This window comes from Aspergillus costaricaensis, assembly GCF_003184835.1.
Source record: "Aspergillus costaricaensis CBS 115574 unplaced genomic scaffold BO79scaffold_23, whole genome shotgun sequence".
Taxonomy (NCBI): Eukaryota; Fungi; Ascomycota; class Eurotiomycetes; order Eurotiales; family Aspergillaceae; genus Aspergillus; species Aspergillus costaricensis.
This window is the reverse complement of record NW_020291823.1, coordinates 609,416-627,796: the sequence shown is the minus strand read 5'-3', so window position 1 is coordinate 627,796 and position 18,381 is coordinate 609,416. Positions and strand designations below refer to the sequence as shown.

General features: G+C 51.2%; 7 protein-coding genes across 7 annotated transcripts; 2 read left to right on the top strand and 5 right to left on the bottom strand.

The window, feature by feature from the left end:
* Positions 1 to 326: 326 nt before the first annotated feature.
* Positions 327 to 1,796, bottom strand: BO79DRAFT_176656 (putative integral membrane protein PTH11-like; the record flags this gene model as incomplete). Its single annotated transcript, XM_025679867.1, has 6 exons — positions 327 to 748; positions 799 to 863; positions 925 to 1,298; positions 1,370 to 1,437; positions 1,506 to 1,545; positions 1,608 to 1,796. Coding segments are annotated over 6 exons (1,158 nt in total), but the record flags the coding sequence as incomplete, so codon positions are not given.
* A 755-nt stretch (positions 1,797 to 2,551) lies between these two features.
* Positions 2,552 to 4,638, top strand: BO79DRAFT_270104 (putative carboxylesterase; the record flags this gene model as incomplete). The annotated part of the gene is made up of 6 exons (XM_025687267.1): positions 2,552 to 2,688; positions 2,765 to 3,003; positions 3,067 to 3,389; positions 3,441 to 3,755; positions 3,811 to 4,365; positions 4,399 to 4,638. 6 exons carry the CDS (start codon positions 2,552 to 2,554, stop codon positions 4,636 to 4,638), a joined length of 1,809 nt encoding a protein of 602 aa, XP_025537881.1.
* A 627-nt stretch (positions 4,639 to 5,265) lies between these two features.
* On the bottom strand, positions 5,266 to 7,843 carry BO79DRAFT_288851 (uncharacterized protein; the record flags this gene model as incomplete). The annotated part of the gene is made up of 3 exons (XM_025688731.1): positions 7,304 to 7,843; positions 5,793 to 7,178; positions 5,266 to 5,718 (listed from the first exon to the last, which is right to left on the bottom strand). Exons 1-3 carry the CDS (start codon positions 7,436 to 7,438, stop codon positions 5,266 to 5,268), a joined length of 1,974 nt encoding a protein of 657 aa, XP_025537880.1. The 5' UTR covers positions 7,439 to 7,843.
* Positions 7,844 to 8,615: 772 nt separating this feature from the next.
* BO79DRAFT_256982 (TFIIIC subunit 6 family protein) lies at positions 8,616 to 9,682 on the top strand (the record flags this gene model as incomplete). Its single annotated transcript, XM_025686234.1, has 2 exons — positions 8,616 to 8,735; positions 8,816 to 9,682. The coding sequence occupies 2 exons, from the start codon at positions 8,616 to 8,618 to the stop codon at positions 9,680 to 9,682; spliced, it is 987 nt and encodes a 328-aa protein (XP_025537879.1).
* A 714-nt stretch (positions 9,683 to 10,396) lies between these two features.
* On the bottom strand, positions 10,397 to 11,301 carry BO79DRAFT_210087 (uncharacterized protein). The gene has a single exon (XM_025682729.1). It carries the CDS (start codon positions 11,094 to 11,096, stop codon positions 10,800 to 10,802), a length of 297 nt encoding a protein of 98 aa, XP_025537878.1. The 5' UTR covers positions 11,097 to 11,301; the 3' UTR covers positions 10,397 to 10,799.
* A 2,876-nt stretch (positions 11,302 to 14,177) lies between these two features.
* On the bottom strand, positions 14,178 to 15,787 carry BO79DRAFT_210085 (mRNA guanylyltransferase). The gene has a single exon (XM_025682728.1). The coding sequence runs from the start codon at positions 15,594 to 15,596 to the stop codon at positions 14,367 to 14,369; it is 1,230 nt and encodes a 409-aa protein (XP_025537877.1). The 5' UTR covers positions 15,597 to 15,787; the 3' UTR covers positions 14,178 to 14,366.
* A 237-nt stretch (positions 15,788 to 16,024) lies between these two features.
* On the bottom strand, positions 16,025 to 17,972 carry BO79DRAFT_210084 (deubiquitination module subunit SGF73). The gene is made up of 4 exons (XM_025682727.1): positions 17,753 to 17,972; positions 17,483 to 17,623; positions 16,742 to 17,395; positions 16,025 to 16,670 (listed from the first exon to the last, which is right to left on the bottom strand). Exons 1-4 carry the CDS (start codon positions 17,775 to 17,777, stop codon positions 16,252 to 16,254), a joined length of 1,239 nt encoding a protein of 412 aa, XP_025537876.1. The 5' UTR covers positions 17,778 to 17,972; the 3' UTR covers positions 16,025 to 16,251.
* Between the last annotated feature and the right edge of the window lie 409 nt (positions 17,973 to 18,381).

Sequence of the window (18,381 nt, the reverse complement as noted above, 5' to 3'; positions counted from 1 at the left end):
AATCTCTCGATCTTGTGTATGTTTATCGTACTAGCTGCCTCTTTGTTGTAATTTCGCTGAGTAGTACTTATATCTATCAATTTCTTTTGAATTCGTACTGAGTGGTAGTTTAAGATTTAGCCCTAGCTTCAATCGTGCTATCATCTCCCCTTTTGTGGTTAGAGGAGGGCTACTACTAGGGTGAGTGTCTATACCTTTAAGCAATTCTGAGATCTAACCAGCATGACTTCTCTAAGATGCACATAGGCTACAATATTGAACATGAAGAAGTTATGCTATACTGATACCAGAACATACATTTATATAGAATAACTACATCACCGTTTCCCCCTCAAGGGCTCTTCATCGCCCTCTCTCCCACTATGAGATGGGTCATGATGCCGATCAACCACTTCCTGCTCAAATTGCCTCTCAACCATAATCGTATTCATCCCCGGCACGGGCTGCATCTCCGTATCATCATCGTCATCGTCCATGCTTTTCAAAGCCAAGATCTCAGAGCGGTAGCTATTCCCGGCCCCGCTGCCATTATTAAGCTGCAGCCAGGTATTGTGATGGTGATGGGCGCTGGACTTTGTTTGGCGCTGGGTGGAGGAGGCGTGGGCGCTGCGTGAGCCGTGGGTAAGGAGTGTGCCCTTTATGCTGCGGAATACGGCAGCCAGTGACTTGTAGATTACGGGGAGGTTGGCGCAGAGAATGCCGCCGAGGGGTTCCCAGGCGGAGAGGATGCCCAGGGGGACGCCGGCCCCTGTGTTGAAGTCAGTAGGTTGGTCAAAGGGAGGGGGTGGTTTGGCTTACAGGTGTAATCAGAGGAACCTTGGGTGACGACGACGGTTAGTCGGGCTGCGCTGATGGCGCAGGTTCTGGATGTATGTTAGCTACTTTGGGGTGCTAGGTATTATAAGGTAGTGGCTGAGTACGTACGCTAAGCCGACGGAGAAAAGCAGGCTGAGGCCGATCTTCTTGTTCTTTGTGATCTGGAGGCGTAGGATGACGGGTAGGGGGAGGAGGAAGATCCAGATGTCGGTGACGAGGTTCGCAATGTTGGTGAAGTAGCTGAAGGCAACGAGGTTGAAGCATGTCCCTTCAACGCTTGAGTTCCAGAACTTTGCGATCGGCCGGCACTCCAGCCCTAGGACAATTTCCATGGTCATGAGCCACAAGATCACCCATACCACGGTTAGGATAACGACGAGGCGGAATCTCGGTGTGATGAAAATGCGATAATATAGTGCCAGCACGGAGAGCTTGGTGCTGGCGATGGCAACATCGTAGAAGTGACTGAAGATGTAGTCGCCCTACCATCGGGTTCGAATCCGTCAGCCATATGAAGGTGGGTGTCGAGTTGACTTGGTTAACTCCTTCGTACCTTCATGAATGTTTCGACTTCCTTGTCTGGCAAGGCGGCGACATGTCGTCCAAAACCATAGGGAGGACCTGTCGAGGTGGATAGTGGTTAGTTATACGATCCAGAGATGTCAACGGGACGGGCCGGTTAAGCGCACCGTAAACCAATCCACTGACGCAGACGCCAACACCAATGATCTATATGGAGACATTCGAGTCAGGATGTGCCCTTAAACACAATTAACTGCTAGATCGCTCACCGTAGCCCAGATCATCACGTAGTCGTCAAAGGTCAAGCCATGCTCCGAGGATGGCCGCAGTTTGATCCAGAGTCGCCATACTGTAGTCAGGATCTCAACGGGGATCGGGACCGAGTATGCCACAGCCACCTCGGTCACACGCGACTGAGCCAGGTATGCCGCTGAATAGTTCGCTCCTGCAGAGCTCATCTTGGATGGCTACAGCATCTAACCGTTGGACTGTATTGCAGCAGCAGCAGCAGCAGCAGCCGCATCAGCAGCAGAATTCTGCAGGTGCTCCCCATTGTGTTTTGTAGGAGGTGCTGGCCTGCTTACGGTGGGTCTGGCAGACCCCTCGCCCTCTTGTGTCTTCAATTCTTCATGCTGACAGCCTGACCAGGCCATTCCGTCGGCAGTCAGCCCAGTTTGTGCGAGATGGCTGCAGCCAAGGGAGCACGAAGGATAGACGAGGCGCTCTAATTGCGGTTTTGGCCCCACGCTAAGTATCGGAGATTGAGCGACTCATCCTTCAGGCAGTGAGAGAACTAACTAGCCAGCTAGCTAGCAGACGGTGCCCAGTAGGAAGAACCGGCGAGTTAGTTGGAGACTAAGATCGATGGCCGGTGCAGAACGAAGCATTGGACCGCCCACACGTGCCTACCCCGTGATCGAATGGCGGCCGCCCAAATTGATTGCGATCCACCAGGAATCCGCTCTGCTGCTCGCCGGCATCCCACCGCTCCATGCTATCCCAACTAGTATTAAGTGCTGACCCAGTACCTCGCTGCTCTGCAACATGCGCTAAAAAGCTTGCCCCTGAGCTGGATATGGGCTCGGACGCCCTGCCGCTTAATTGCCGTTAGTAGGACTGCCCATCCCTGCCTCTTTTTTCAAAATTTAACTGTTGTTCTGCAGGGAACCCGATTCGGTGAAACGACTCCTTCATCTGACGGTCTCTGGTGAAGATGAAGCCCGGCTACTGCTTGCTGCTCGCGGCCAGCGCGGTGCTCTCCTCCGCCAGCCAGCACCCTATTGTTGATCTGGGATACGCGACCTATCAGGGTTCTTATAGTTCCACTTATGACTTGAATGTGTGGAAGAGGTATGTCTGAAACACGCCCCCATTGGCCAACAGAAAGATAGTCTATATTGTGGACATGGCCTGATCTATCATCCAGTATCCGGTATGCAGCTCCTCCGGTGGGTAAACGGCGTTGGCAGGCGCCTGCACCTCCATTGCAGAACAACAGCCAGATCACACTAGCCGTGGACCAGCCCCCAGTGTGTCCTCAATCTGGGGCAGCAAAGACACCGTACATCTATGGCTTCAACTCGGGACCTGGCGATGAAGACTGTCTGTACCTGAATGTCTATGCTCCCCCGAACGCAACGGACCTGCCCGTTCTGTTATGGATCCGTAAGTCTACAAATAACTATGTAGCACCCAGCATTCAAGCTAACTGTAACGATCTATGGACAGACGGTGGTGGCTATGGACTCTTTGGTGCGACCTATGACCCCAGCCCGATGATGAATACCAACAACAACGGGTTCATCACCGTGGAAATCCAGTATCGTCTGGGAGCCTTTGGATTCCTCTCCTCCGAGGAAGTCAAGGAACATGGCGTGACAAATGCCGGTCTTCTGGACCAACGCTTTGCCATCGAATGGGTACAGGAGAACATTGCCAAATTCGGTGGTGATCCTAAGCGTGTGACCATCGGCGGAGAGTCCTCAGGCGCCGGCGCAGTCATGCTACATGCGCTGGCATACGGAGGCCAGGAGTTCAACCTCTTCAACAACGTCCGTCTCTCCCATTTCCCACCTCGAAATTGACTGACAGTCTTCGCATAGATCATTGCCGCAAGCGCCTACTCACCCCCAATCTTCAACTACCACGACAAGGTGCCTGAGCAGTACTATAACGACTTTGCTGAACTGGCCGGCTGCGGATCGAACTCCACAGCAATCGAGAACTACGCAACGACCTTTGACTGCCTAGTAGCAGCTCCCAGCACCCTCCTGCAGAATGCCAGCGCCACTGTCTCCACGTCCGGACTATTCGGCACCTGGGCCTTCCTCCCAGTCATCGACGGCGAGCTGATCCAAGAACGGCCCTCTGTGCAGCTCGCTCAAGGCAAAGTGAGCGGCAAACGCATTCTCATCGGCGTATGCACCCTCCATCCTCCTCAGTCCCCCAACACTCACTAACAATTAACCACAGAACAACGCCAACGACGGCGTCCCCCTAAGCAACCCCAACGTCGTCACCCGCCCAGCCTTCAACTCCCACATCTCAACCACCTTCCCCCTCTTCACCTCCTCCGACATCGCCCTCCTCAACGAAGTCTACCAAACCTCCAACAGCCAACCCACCGACAACAGCCCCCGCTACGACACCCTCGGCACCAGCGGCCCAACAGCCATCAACCAATCCGAAATGGCAACGGGCCTGCAACAAACTGTCTTCAACATCTTCGCCGAAACCACCTTTGCCTGTCCCGCGCAATGGCTCGCCGACGCCTTCAGCCAAGAAGACGACACCCTTTCCTGCTCCGATCCCCAACCCCCTCGTCAAGCCTGGAAATATCAATTCTCCGTAACACCCGCGTACCACGGCGCCGATCTCTCCGCGTACTTCAGCGCGGACGCTACCTGGCCCGATAAGGGATTCAGAACCGCCTTCCAGAAGATGTGGGGCCAATTTATCGTGGCTGATAGTCCAGTGATTTCGATGGAAGATGCCACGGCTGGGAAGGCGAATGCGTCGGTTCCTGTTGTGGGTGGTGGTCGTAAGAAGGGTTATGGTAAGAATGGGACGAGGATGCTTGATTGGCCGAGTTATTCGCCCGAGTTCCCGGTTATGATGGATTTGAATACCACCGGGGGATATTTGGTTCATGATGTGGTGACGTCGAATTTGTCGTACTGGATTCGGGAGGGAGATGGGATTGTGAATCATTTCCGGCTGGTCAATTCGTCTGCTTGGGAGGGAGGAAGAGGGGCTAGGTGTGATTTTTGGAGGGAGGTTTCGGAGAGGGTGCCTCAATAGTTGGACATTCATGTTTTGAGGGGGATTGTCTCCAGGAGAGAAGGTTACTTTCTAGAGTCAACGCGCATATAGACTAGAGATAGAGTGTATATAGATAGTCATTAAAGAGTAGAGATACTTGTTCATTGTGGAAGTACTAAACCATGTAGAGCGGAGGTTATAACCAATCATCTATTCGTATCGCTAAACTCCTCGTATCTGACCGTAAATCATCCAAATTAAATGCAAACTACCAGAACGCCATCATACGGCTCCTGGTCCGTGTCCAAAACTGTCATGATATGTATAGTAGCGTAAGGATATAAGGTAGGGTCGTGTAACTCGTCCATCGTGGGTTTGAGGGGGAAACTAGCCCCAACATGCGCCAGTGGTCTATGCAGTCGACCAAGGAGATGTAAGAATAAAGGAAAACGCCAGGGTATATCCACATGAGATAACACCGGAATAAACAAATGCGCGCAAAGAATAGGTAATCAATACGAGGGGAAATCTGGAAAAAGGTAGGGATATAATAGGAATAGGTCCCAACCAGCAGGGAGTGCAAGAATGCCAGCAACCTGACATGGGAACAATACCTCATGATTGTGCCACAGCTGGGGTCTGCCAAACGGCCAGGGGAGATCCCGTCTAGTCATGTTCTTTCTCATGTTCAGGTCGAGTACCCGCCCAGCGTTTAGCCCGCTTTTCTTCTCCAATATAGTTCTTGATGACGCAGACTTCCTCGTCCCGCTGCTGACAGACCTTGTGGCGGTTGAGGTGCTTGAACCGCGGTCCCACTGGGCCGTTGACATAATGATACTGACCCGCAAATCGATACTGTCGCTGGTCGCCTAGCGGATAGAACTTGTCGCCCCAATGGCCGTTGAAGTAGAACCACTCGATAGGAGCACTTGGCGTGGCAGTGGATGCACGAAGGTTATCACTATCATAATCGTACGTGTAGGCGTGGGCATTCAGAAGAGGGTCCCACAGGGGCCCGCGGTCGGTTTGGTCGTGCAACAAGCCCCAGGGTAGGATGTAGGCATGGATGCCTGGGGTGGCATACATGGCATGGGTGCCCATGGCGGAGTAGATCACGGGCTGACAGGGATCCATGGTTAGCGTCGGGAATCCCCTGGACGTGCGGGAGGGGAGCAATTTATATCTCTACTTACCCGCTGGCCGACCTTTTCGACGGCTTCGTAACTGTAGGCTTCTCCCGCCGAGTGCGCGCTGAAGAAAAGCGCCTTGGGCTTGCCGTCGTGAAATCGCACCAGACAGTGCTCCCAGTCACCCACGTGGTTCCCGAACCGCACGTTCAGCACTACGTTGCCCAGATTGAAGCTGTAGAAATAAAACCAGAACGCATCTACGACGCCGTGGCCTTTGTCCATTACCAGCAGAATTGCCGGCGCGTTACTGCGCCCGCCAGTCTTTTCGACGTGAATAGGCTCGCCGCCGAACCGTTTGCGCAACTCGGTTCGGACATCCTCGTCAGCGAGATCTTCCGGGCGGAGATACCCCAGATCTTCCGGAGACCAACTGTCATCCTCTCCCTTCGATGATGAAAGACGGCCTGTGTCATACCACTGGGAGCGTTCCTCTGGCGTGTCCCCAGGAATAGGCCCGTCTATCCGGCCGTCCCAGTCAGGCCAAGACAGCTCGAGATCGTCATCGGGATCGTCGGGAATATTCTTCTCGCCTTCAATCCATGGCGGGCGATCCTCTACATTGTCGTTGCTAGTCAAGTACACGAACTCACCTTCCTGCCACTCGTTCAGCTGATCGAGGTCCTGCAAGGTAGGATGCTCCTCATCCGAATGAATGGGGGTGTAGTTCAGCATCGGGGTGACGTGGTAAAGATGTTCGGCAATGTCGCCCGGCCAAAACTGTTCATGCGAGGACAGGTAAACCAACGGCGCATATTGGAAGACATACTCGGGAATCTGCCGACGCGAGCGTTCGGCTTCATCCCATGCGGGCTGCTGGGAGTCGTTGAATTGCGCATCGCGCCAGGCGGCGTAGTGGGCCTCGTCATCGGGCGACCAGGGTCCCAAAGTGGGCTCGCGCTGGCCGTAGCGGGCCCGCACTAGGCGGAAGTGGGCGGTCCCGCACATGCCGAGCCACCGACAGGCCTTGCGATCCAGCCAGGACGGCGAGGAGGCAATCCAGCTCTGCTCGTCATGATCCTCAGCATACCAGATGAAAGCCGACGGATTTACGGCGCGCGCGGCGCTGTTGATCAAGACATAGGCAATCAATGAGGCGAGGGTGACAATGGCAACCCTGGTGGAGCGAATCATCTGCTGCACGATGCCGGGGGAAGCTTCAAGATCGGAGGAACTGGAACGCGACGAGGGGGGCACCACTAACCCGGACTGATCACCGGGAGTAGAAGTGGTGGACGGGGGTAGTGTGACCAGATTCCCAATCGGGACAGCTGAGGTGGGAGGAGCTGCAGCGACCAGGCTGTCGGCCAGATCGGTCACGGAGGAATCCTCGGGGGAAATTGCAAGAGGACGAGAGGCATCCGAGCCGAGGGGGGAGGGATGACAGAGCGACTGCGACAGGAGAAGCAGCGACAGCAGCAACAGCAGCAGCAGGGAGGGAGAAAAGCGACCGAGCCGGGCATTTGAGCCCGGAAGTAAAGGAAGCGGAGGAGACACTATAAGAAGCAGCAGCGGACAGGCGCGATGACATTGTCAGTCAGCCGGGAAGGGTCGAGAACAGCAGGAACGGGTCTCGGAAGGTCAAAATGACGGTACAGAAGGGGACAGAATTGGGTAGTGATTGGCCATAAGGGCCATGAGTAATTGGTCATGATGGGACGATTGGTAGGGCAGACAAACAACAAGGCCGCGGGAGGTGATAGTGGATGCTTAGGGCTGAAGGGGGGGAGAGGGGGGAAAGGGAAGAACAGGGAAATTCGGGCATTGGAGTGGCCGAGTCCAGCACAGGAATTTGCTGGGAGCAGCAGCAATAGATCGGCTCGCACGGAAGCGGATTAGATAATGGATGATGAGGCACGAGTTCGAATGGGAAGACGACGGATGCAGCTTGGATTTGGCTTCCGCCGGTTGCCGGATCGTCATAGTAAAAAAAAAAGAGAGGAAGAAGGGGAGAAGAGCGATACGGTGAGAGAGTGAGTGGGCATGAGAGTGAGAGGGGAAAGAAGTACGGAACACACGGAAGAAAAGAGGGGCCATTGACTGAATGAATGAATCAGGTGGACTCACTGATCATGAATGGATCAATTCAGGTCGGAATATTGAGTAATGATGAAAAACTGAATTAGTATTTTTTTTTACTGTGCCTTGTGTGTACTGTGTACTATCTAGATGGAATGACCGAGTTCACAACTGCAACCGGATTGGAATGACAAGGAGAATTGGTGATGATGATGCAAGAAGGAGGGGATGAAGTCATCCGGTCGATCATCCAGCAGGAACTCACAGCTGCGGTGGATGCAGCAGAGCACTCTGGCTAAGACAAGAGGAGAAATAACCCCGTCAGTCAAACTGGAGCTGGAAGGTGAAAACTGGAGCTGATGGAGAAGAGAGAAAGAAAGAAGGGACTGGAACTGGGATGAATTGGATTACGGGCATTGATGGATCCTCAGGGTCGTAAAGTCTAAGGGTTCAGTCCGTCAGCCCTCAGCCTCTCATGGATGCCTGATGAGATGACAAACCCGATAGTCAGCAGGGTCTTCTACTGCTTCTGCCTCTTCTGCAGCATTCTATCATACTACTACTAAGTAAGTAGCTAGCTAGCTACTAACAATAATCAATCAATCACGAGAAGTTATGAGAAGAAACAAGGATGATGACTGGCTGCAACAGCTTGCAGTGGAGTGATTCACCGCCAAGTCTGGATCGTCGGGCGCCGCCGCGAATTAGTTGCCGCCCTGCCAATCAATCCAATCATTCCTCCCAACTTGATAATTCTACCATCATCATATCACTTGAGCTGCTTGCTCACGGTTGTCGCCAGCTGCATCCATGGCCCTCCCCACTCCCTTAATGCTGGATCCAGCCATGCTGGCCGATTCCAGTCTGGTCCACCCCGAAGACGATGATGATTCCGAATATGAATACGAATATCATCCCACCGAAACAGAAGTTCGTCCTCACCTTGGCAGTCTAGCTACCCATGCTGCCTTGGTTGTGATGCTGACAAGTCCCCATCTCACCATCACTAGACTGTCTATCTGACTCTCGACCTCACCTCCCTCCACGGTCCCATCCGCCCCCCTCGTCGCCGACAACCACAAGATCCCTCTTCCCTCCCCACCTCCAGTCCATCCACACCTTCCCAGAATCAGAATCAAAATCATCACGATGACCAACCCGACGCTGCTCTCTCCAGCACCGAAGCGGACCCCAACAACCCCTCCATCGCCGACCGTGTTCAAATCCTAGGCCTTCACACCCCCAACCCCATCATCTCCTACCAGAACCAAATCTTCAGCGGCACCTGGGCCGACCAAATCGGCACTGAGCTACTCATCGCGCGTCCTGAGGACTCATCCTCCTCACCACCGCACGATGCAGACCCCTCCTCCTTCACTAGTAGTAGTAGTCCGGTTATCCCGCTCCGCCACACCCCAAACTACGACCTCCTCGCAGCCAACAGCGTGAAAATCCTCGGTCGCAAAGCGAATCTCATATCCAGCTCATCCTCCAACGTCTACGCCGCGGATTCTGCCGCCGCCGCAGAACAACCCAGCGACAGCACCACCACTCAGGGCGGTGGTGTCATCCGCAAAAACGCCCCGCAAACCAATCAAGCACGATTCTTAGACCGCCTTGCCAGCCTTAAACGCAGCAAAGGCGAGACCGACGCCGTGCGGACAACATTCAGCACCAAACGTATGACGAATCTGGAGGATCGGCTACGTGGTTGGGCTCGTACCGATGAACAGCTGGCACAGATTCAACGGTTAAACGAGCTGGCGTTATCCGGGGATGCGAACGCCATGGCGGAGCTGGAGGGACTTTATTCGCGGTTGGGCGGACAAGATGAAGAAGAAGAGATGGATGAGAATGAGGATGAGCTGGGACAATAAGAACCCTCTACTTCGTATCTCAATCTTAATCCCATAGGCTTGTTTGGCTGGTTCCTCTTAAGTGGGTTAAGCTAAGCTTAGCTACATGAGAGGGAAAGTTTCCTATCAGTGGAAATATACTTCCGCGATACGAAACCACTGAACACTGACTAAAAAAACAGATCAATCATAGAACTTCTGAACGTGATTGATCTACGATGATCCAGACCCGACCCGACCAGACCTTCGGATCGGATAGGATAGTTCACAAAAGTCATGTAACTGAAGCAGACACGTCACGTGCCTTAGCTTGGAACATCCGATGCTCCGACCGAGATCGACCGAGGTCAGGCTCAACGACACATGCGTTCGTCCCACTGCAGAACAAGACCTTAAACTCGGGCCGGGAAGAAGCTTGCTTGCTCGCCCCAACACTGATGGGTGCATTAAGTCAGGATCATCATCATCCGCGGCAAAGTTTCCACCGAACTGAATATGGCAGTTGATGCGCGTCGTACGAACCGGTTTGCGGCGTGATGGCGTCAGCGGATTCTTTTTTACCTATGGCCGGGAGCTGCAAGGTACATCCTTGATTTGAAGGTGAATCTTGATTTTATTCTACTATGAGAAATCCCTGCATGTGATAGCGTCGATTTGATACAGTATGTGGGTATACTATACTGTACTATATACACTGTACTATGAAGGATGAATGTGATCATGATGAGCGAGATACCGAACTACTACCGTGAAGACTCTCCCTCTCTCTCAATAGAACGAGTAATAGTAATGATAATAGTATACACATCTATTCCCAGTACCTTCAAATAGTAACAAACAGACAGCTAAATCAAACCCGAACACTTGAAATAAAACAAACCAAAAAAAAAAGTAATCAATCACACTATCACCAAACACCCCAAATTCCCATCCATCCGACCGACCATCCATCCATCCATGAGACGATGCAATTATCCAAACCCATACCAACAAATCAACCAACGCTAAACCCCATTCCATGAATATCAAATCAAATGTCAATGAAAGTAATAGAAGAAAACCAACCCCAACGTATCCAGGAAGCTCCTTAACCTATCTTCATCCCTATCTCAGATGAATAGAGAGGAAAGAGAAAACTTCAAGCCCAAAACCTCCTCATCTCCACAGGCGACGGAGGCGGCGGCGGCGGCAGAGGGAATTCCCATTCCAAGGGTAGTTTCCCTTCTGTGTGATATGATGGAGAAGTGGGAGGTGTAGGAGTGGTACTAGTATCGATGGAGATCGCCTTGGGGATGTGTGTTGTGGCGGAGAGGATGGCGCGGGAGATGGTATCTTGGGAGAGGGGGAGGGAGAGGTGAGGTCTCCTAGAAGTAGTTGTTGATGTTGATGTTGAGGTGGATGTGGAAGGTGGTGTTGGACAGCGGGAGGGAGACATTTTGGTTGTTTCCACTTTCTTAGTTTGATGTAGAGAGATGAAGAGTTGTGTAGTTGTTGGTTGTATAGAATGAAGGTGGTAGTATATGGTGATCAGGAACAGAGTTTATAAGTAGTGATGGTAGTATGCTAAGTTCCTATAGAAGAATCATGTCAATGATCTGTGTCCTGCATGTGCATATGTAGAACATATATATATATAACCGAGTGGGAAGAAGCAAAGAAGAAAAGAAAAGAAAATATCATATGTGATGAATGGATGGGATGTATGCCGATATAGATCCTCCGGAGTAAAGATATCATACTTTGCTCCGAAAACCGCCGAGGTAAAATCAAAACAAGTAGTAGATGACTGGATGGATGGGTGGGTGGATGAATGGATCCAGTTTATTCTCTCATGAGGGTCCTCAATCTCAATCCTCCTCTTAGCCGAGGATTATGTCCGTGTTTGATTGAGTGGTGATGATGGTGTGTTGTGCAAGGGCAAAAATAATAAAAAAAGAAAGAGGGAATAATTGGCTTACCTCTTCTCTTTTCTTTACTATTGTCTGTATAGGCTATAGTTTGGTTGTTGGTTGCTGACTATAGTGGTGGATGGTGGTGGATGGTAAAGTGCCTCACTTGTATGTATGGAACAGAGTGAAGATGTATGGGAACCAAATAACCATCAAGTACCAGGACCCGAGTAGTACTCCAAGAGAGGACGAAGAACGTTTGAAGAGAAGAAGAATGGGAAGAGAAAAGCAGACAGAGCAAGAAGAAATACCCGCCTAAAATACCTTTTTCCTTCTAGTACTACCACCACGACTCAGGTACACCTAACCTACAACCCTACTAAGCAATAAATGGCTTGCTACGTACTACCGAATAAAGGAGAACGAGAAAGGAACCTAAGGATTGGATGGAAGGATACATCCATCCATCCCTTCCCGTTGCGAGGCGAAACCGAAACCAAAAAGAAAAGAAAAAAAAAAAAAAGGAACAACCGCCTCACCCTTGAACAACAACCCCCGGAGCCAGGCGGCGGCAGATGGACCCAGAAAGTCGGGTCCAGGCCAGAACCCACCACATAACTACTAAGTACTACCCCAGTTGTTTTTGCTACGTCTGGGCAAGGCGGGCGGATGGTATGGTAGGACTGAGTGGGCATGGGGCATGCTTGGACGGAAGGACGGAAAGACGGAAACTGTCCCGGGGATTGAAATGAATGGGGGATTTGACTTTGGCTGGGGAAAAGAGATCAGCCCGGAGAAAGAACAGAACAGAACAGAACAAGACAAGACAAGACAAGACAAGACAAAAAAGGATGGGGAAGGGGAGTTGGGGGTGGATTTTGGGGGGAAAAAAAGCAGAGATGCAGACTAGACTAGTTTACTGTTACGTGTGCAGATGTGGAGAAAACAAGGGTCAAAAAGGAACTGACTAGTAGTTCAATGGCTGGAGTTACTTCCCAGTGGTTTTTGAAAAAATGTTTCTAGTTACTCGTTTCTCCAAATTTCACTAGATACTACTATCTACTCCGTTATTTCCCCATACCTTTTTTTTTCTAGTGATCGACTTCGGGGCAATTCAGCCTGAGTTCCGGGAAAGGCAGCGAGTAATACTAAATACTAAATAGAACTAGAAGCCCGGGAATACTTCATCGTGCAGAATATCCCATAATCCAGTTAGTACCGCTACAGTGGCGATTACTGTACAGTAGTAGTATGGAGTAAATGAATGGATCAGACCACGCAATCCTTCATGATCCATGATGTGATCTCTCCTCTCCATTCGCCCCATTCCCTGGACACCTCACCTTCTAGAAAAACACCTACTAACAGCACTAAACAAGTCCTGACAGAAAGTACGAAGAACTACTAGTAGTACTACTTTTTACCTCTTTAGATTAACCCACCAATCCTTCGATCCATTCATTCATCCCACAGGATTGCTGCCATCATTGCCGTTTCACTCCGTGGCAAAAAAGAACACACAAACACACACTCCACAAACCCCGTCCAACTCATTTCAGTAAAAGCCCTGCTACGTACGTACTTGCTAGCCAGCAAGCAGCCAGCCCCTGCTTTGTTTTACTACTACTCCCACAGCAGCTTCACCCACACCTCCCCCTGGATTCATTTCCAACCAGCCAGCTAGTCAGTCAGCCAGCCAGCCATTGCAACGTAATCACCAAATAACTTACCTCCTACTGAATACATACATAGTAACTATTCAACCCAACTATAGTTACTTACTTACGTACAGATATGGCAACTCTCCACAATTTACCCCATCCGTCCTTATCCCTCCCACGTACCCGAACTCTCTTCGTGTAACACAAAACAATCCCCAAGAAAGAAAGCAAGTAAAATTATACGAGATACATACATACAGATACTCCGAATCTTGAAGCATCATGCTACATACTTACTAGTATTCACGAATAAGCTCGACCCAACCCACTGGTCAAGTAACTCCGAATGACGAACGAACGAACGAACGAATAAATGAATGGATGGATGGATGAACCATTTCCCACCCCTACTTATGCCCACACTAAAAATAATTAAGTACGATCTAGTTCATGGGAGTTGCATGATCGGCTACATGTACTGTATGTTTTTTTCTCCACATTCCAATCCGGGCTTGCGAGGCTCTGTGCGTTTTTGTTTGTTGGCGGGATACGTAGTGAAGTATGGGGTAACTGGAGTAGCCTGCATGGTTCTTTGGGGGAAATGGGGCAGCAGCTATGTATAGTTCTTACTAGTATATTCCATACATACTGTGTAGTACTTAGGTGGAAATATGTGGATGTCAGTCAGCTGCGCCAGGTTGCAGTGGCTTGGTGTAGTGACTTGGTGGAATTCTTCAGATAGTACCCCTTAAGTAGTACTCTGTAAGTAGTATACTAGTACTTATGTGGTAGAGTTTAAGATCTCTTTCGTCTGGTAGTGCAGAATTCTACTATGATGCTAGTGGGTGGAGGGTATTAGTTGCAGCTTGGGCTATTTTGATATCCCTTTGGAGATAGCTCTACACATCGTACTTTTCGTAGTCAAGCAAATCGTCTAAAGTAAAGATTGCATTGCATTATACAAAACCCGCCCAGCCCGTTTTAGCCATAATCCTCTCTTGCCCATCTCGCATTATCTATACACAGTTACAATCATCACCCCCCCAGCAGATGAGATGAGAAGACATCCCCATCACCAACCAACGCCAAACGCCTCGCAAACCGAATCAGTCAAAGCATCACCCCTTAGTAGCATGACTTCTCAAGGGACTCAAACTACTCCTCAAACTTCCGCTTCACCCCATTACTCCCATTAACCTGCGCCGTACTACCAGGTCTTCCCCGCTCCGACATCTGCGCCTGTCGCTTCTTCCATGCCGTCTTGATCGCAGGAGCCACCCGAATCAGATCCTCCTCCGTCACCCGGTCCTGGATACTCTCTAGCACCTTCTCCACCGTCGAGATATGATTCGCATCCGCCTTATCATCCCGAATGCGATGAAACCGCCAGCGACCCTGCTCATCCTGAGCGCACTCCACAATCGCATCATCCAACGGCTGCTGCAGCGCCTTCATGTTCTCCCACTCCTCCGGCGAGACATACATCTCTCCGAAGGGGCGGTACTCATTCGAATTGAGCATAACAAACAGATGAAAGATAGGCAAGGCATCATAATCGTAATACGGTTCCGTAACACCCTCCGCCTCATCATCCGAATCCGGTTCCAGCAGGGGAAACTCCAAGCGCATTCGAAAATCGATAGTATTCTCACTGGGCGGCTTCCATTTAAGGATATGTTCATCCGTACCGATGCGATAGGGGGTACTCCGACAAGTAAAAATCAAGCCATCATTGCCATGAATCTTCTTCACCTTGGGGATAATATCCCGAAACATCATCTCAATGCCGTAACTAAACTGCGTCGATTTATCCTCCACGGCAAAGATCCGATGCTGCTTCTCCTCGGGAAATCGATCATACAGCGCATTATACGGCTTGAGCACCTTTTCCTTGAAGTACGCGAGCCGTTTATCCAGCGTCCGATGCATCAAACTCTGTCCATCGAGCACCAAGCAGTCAAACACAAGGTACTTGAGCTGCTGCGTGCCATCCTCGTAGGTATCATTGACCAGCTCGCCGTCGACCAGCGTATCGACATGGAAGCGCTGAAACGTGTCATCGTCCGGTAAAGGGAAGTGCAAGCCCGGGACGTAGCGGTAGTCGTTTTTGCGATCAATCAAGTAGTGGATTTCAGGAGTGTCGGAATCAGGTTCGCCCCGCGCAAAGTACATCAAACATCGAATTCCGTCCGTCTTCTCGCACACGTAGTAATCTTCTCGTTGGAGCTCGGTCAGATGCCGTGTCGAGAAACTGACGGGTTGCGCGCCGGGGAAGTTGAGATTATTGCGGCCGAGGAGGGTGGCAACTTCGCGACGGAATTGGTCGGCGAGTTCGGGGTCTGCTTTGATGCCGACGGCATCGAGATCGGGAACTGAGTTGCTCATTGTGGTCGGACTGAATATTTCTGTATGGGAGGAGGGGAGGAAGTTGGTGAGGTTATGAGGAATAATGGTCTGGAGAAATGGTGGTCACGCTGGTGGTTAGAGCTTCTCGCCCGCAGGCGCAAGGCGCAAAAGGTGCTCAGCAGTAGGTGGGTAGAAGGAGAATTATATAGGGGCGTGGTGGTGGTGAGTTGGCGTTCGTTGGGAAAGTGAGAGCAGGCGCATTGAGGCAACGAAGGTAGCTTTGACTCCCATCTGCGGAGGTTCGGAGATACTCGGTGGCCTGAGGCATCACGTTGCCGTTCTTGTCGCCTGACAATGCGATACCACGGTGGAAAATGGCGTTTTTATTGACTTCATGCAAGCACAGTAAATGCCGTAGACTATGCATTGATGTATTAAACAACAGCCATGGGAAAAGACTTAGCATGCAGAATGAATCTCATTCTATCAATACGGCCAAAGAAGCACCGACTTAATTTACAATAATGCACGCCAGCAAGACTGAGCGCGGGGTATCTTATCAAATAGCAAACCAAAAGACCCCAAAACCCTTCCAGAAACGCCATCAAGCATCGCCCAAACTCCCTGCCCGTAAGCGGGCTATATGTATATCCGATCCTGGGAGTCTTTCATCACTCGTTACCCAGCGAGAGCTCTAGGAGGTAGCCGCCACAGGCACCTTCTTGGCTTCAGGTGCAGGTGTCTTCGCACCAGCATCTGTCGCATTTTCCTGCGTCTCTGCCGGCTCCGGCTCACCCACGGCCATAGGCTCGGGCACAGACACCTCCTCTACAGGGGTGAACAGGCTGCCGCCATCCGGAAACGGAGAGGAGAGAGTATCTCCTGTCGAGAAGAGCCCACCACCGCGTGAGCCACCCAATGCATGGGACAGCATCTCCTTGATCCGCACATATTGGTACTTCTTCTTCGTCGAGATCAATGTATGAGTCACCATCGGGTATGGATGAGAGCGAGAAATGGCCGCCATGACAGTATCTTTCTCTTCGTCCGAGTCAACAGGCCCATTGTTATCCAAATCATCTTGTAGCGGAGCATTCGCATCGATAGCAGCCTCTGTAGAAACCAGCATTAGCATTGTCCGACCCAGCCCACACTCGAGCACCATAAGCCACAAAACCACTTACTCTGCTGCCTTGCCTGGTTCTTCTTCTGATACGCCTGCAACAGCATATCATACGGCAACGAACGCCCCGGAACAGCTCTCTTCGCGCCCATCGAGTGACTCTTACAAGTCAACGACCTAGCGCACTGCGCACCATTCGGCAAAGTAACACCACACTGCTTCTCAACATCAACAGGGCCCTTCGGCTTCGGCACCTTCGGTTTGGGCTCCTCCTTCTTTTTCTTCTTCTTCGGCTCCTTATCCTTATCATCCTCCCCTGCCTCCGTCTTGCGCTTCTTCCCCTTTTTCGTCCCATCCTCCGCCATCCCCTTAACAGCGGACTTCTTCGCACTCTTCTGACCCTTCATCGAATCTTCACCACCCTCACCCTTCTCCCCAGCACCCACATCTTCATCACCATCCTTATCCCCCTTCTCCTTTGCGCGATTCGCCGCATCCCTCGCCTCCTTCTTCTTCCTGGCCTTCTCCTGTTTCGCGCGAATACAACCCCGAATATGTTCCACCGCATTCTGCTTCAACACCGGCCTCTTGCACGTCTTACAGATGACCGTCTCGAGATGATCTTCTTCGCGGGGCTTCCCCGTCGGGAACGCAGCCATAGTCTTTTCATCGATATCGGGTAATATAGGCGACGAGGAACCGGGGGATTCAGGCACTATAAACCACGCAACAACTTCCATCAGCATACCACCACTAAACCCCATCCCCAGACCAAGGGGAAGGATAGAGGGACAAAACAAACCATCACCCTTCTTCTTCCCGGACTTAGCATTCGCCGCCGACTTCTTCAATTTAATCTTCCCAGGTTTGGTATCCTTCTCGGCATACTTATACCCCGACGCATCGACCAGACTCCCCGCCGGGGTAGAAGAGGCAGAGGACGCTACAACACCAGTATTAGCATGGTTCGTAAATATAACAGCGAGTATCTTCGTGGATTTCCCCTAAATCATCATTGCGTGGTGGGATTATCCGGAGGGATGGAGGGGAGAGGGGGGTGCCTATAACGGACCTCTGCCGCCGGTAGCAGTAGCCATGATTATGAAACGAAACGACCAACCACCCACACACGCGCGCGCGCTCTTTCTTTCTCGACCGTCGGAATTCAAGGAGCGATATTGTCAAGGAAATAGAAAAACAGGATAGGATGGGATTGGAATTAAAGCTATGTATCTAGCTCCGACCGCGAGGGAAAAGGGGGACGGTGACGTTGCTGGGGGAGGTGCGGTATCTTAGTTGGTCGAGGCTTGCGCTGAGCACACTCTCACTCACTCTCTCACTCACAGTCCGGGGCGCTCCGCATTTGGGGAGGTCACGTGGGTGGTTAGTTAAGTGGTGGTCGGGTGGAGGGGGTTTTGAACGTCTGGGTTATTGGTGTGAAATAGATTTGCCTGGAGATGTTATTGTGAATGATGAATGGGAGCTTAGTGAGATCTGTTTGGGGTATTGTGGTCGCTGTGTTTCGGTTGATTCCTTTGTTGTGTTGGAGGAGGCTGCGGTGAGTGGATCATGCGTAAGGAGGGATGATGGATGGGTTCAAGTCGGCTTACTTGGAGACTAACACAACTATTCTTCATGATGGTGTTGAGTGAGAAAAAAACCCTCTTACATGCTTGATTATGTGAACTGGCTGTCACTGAC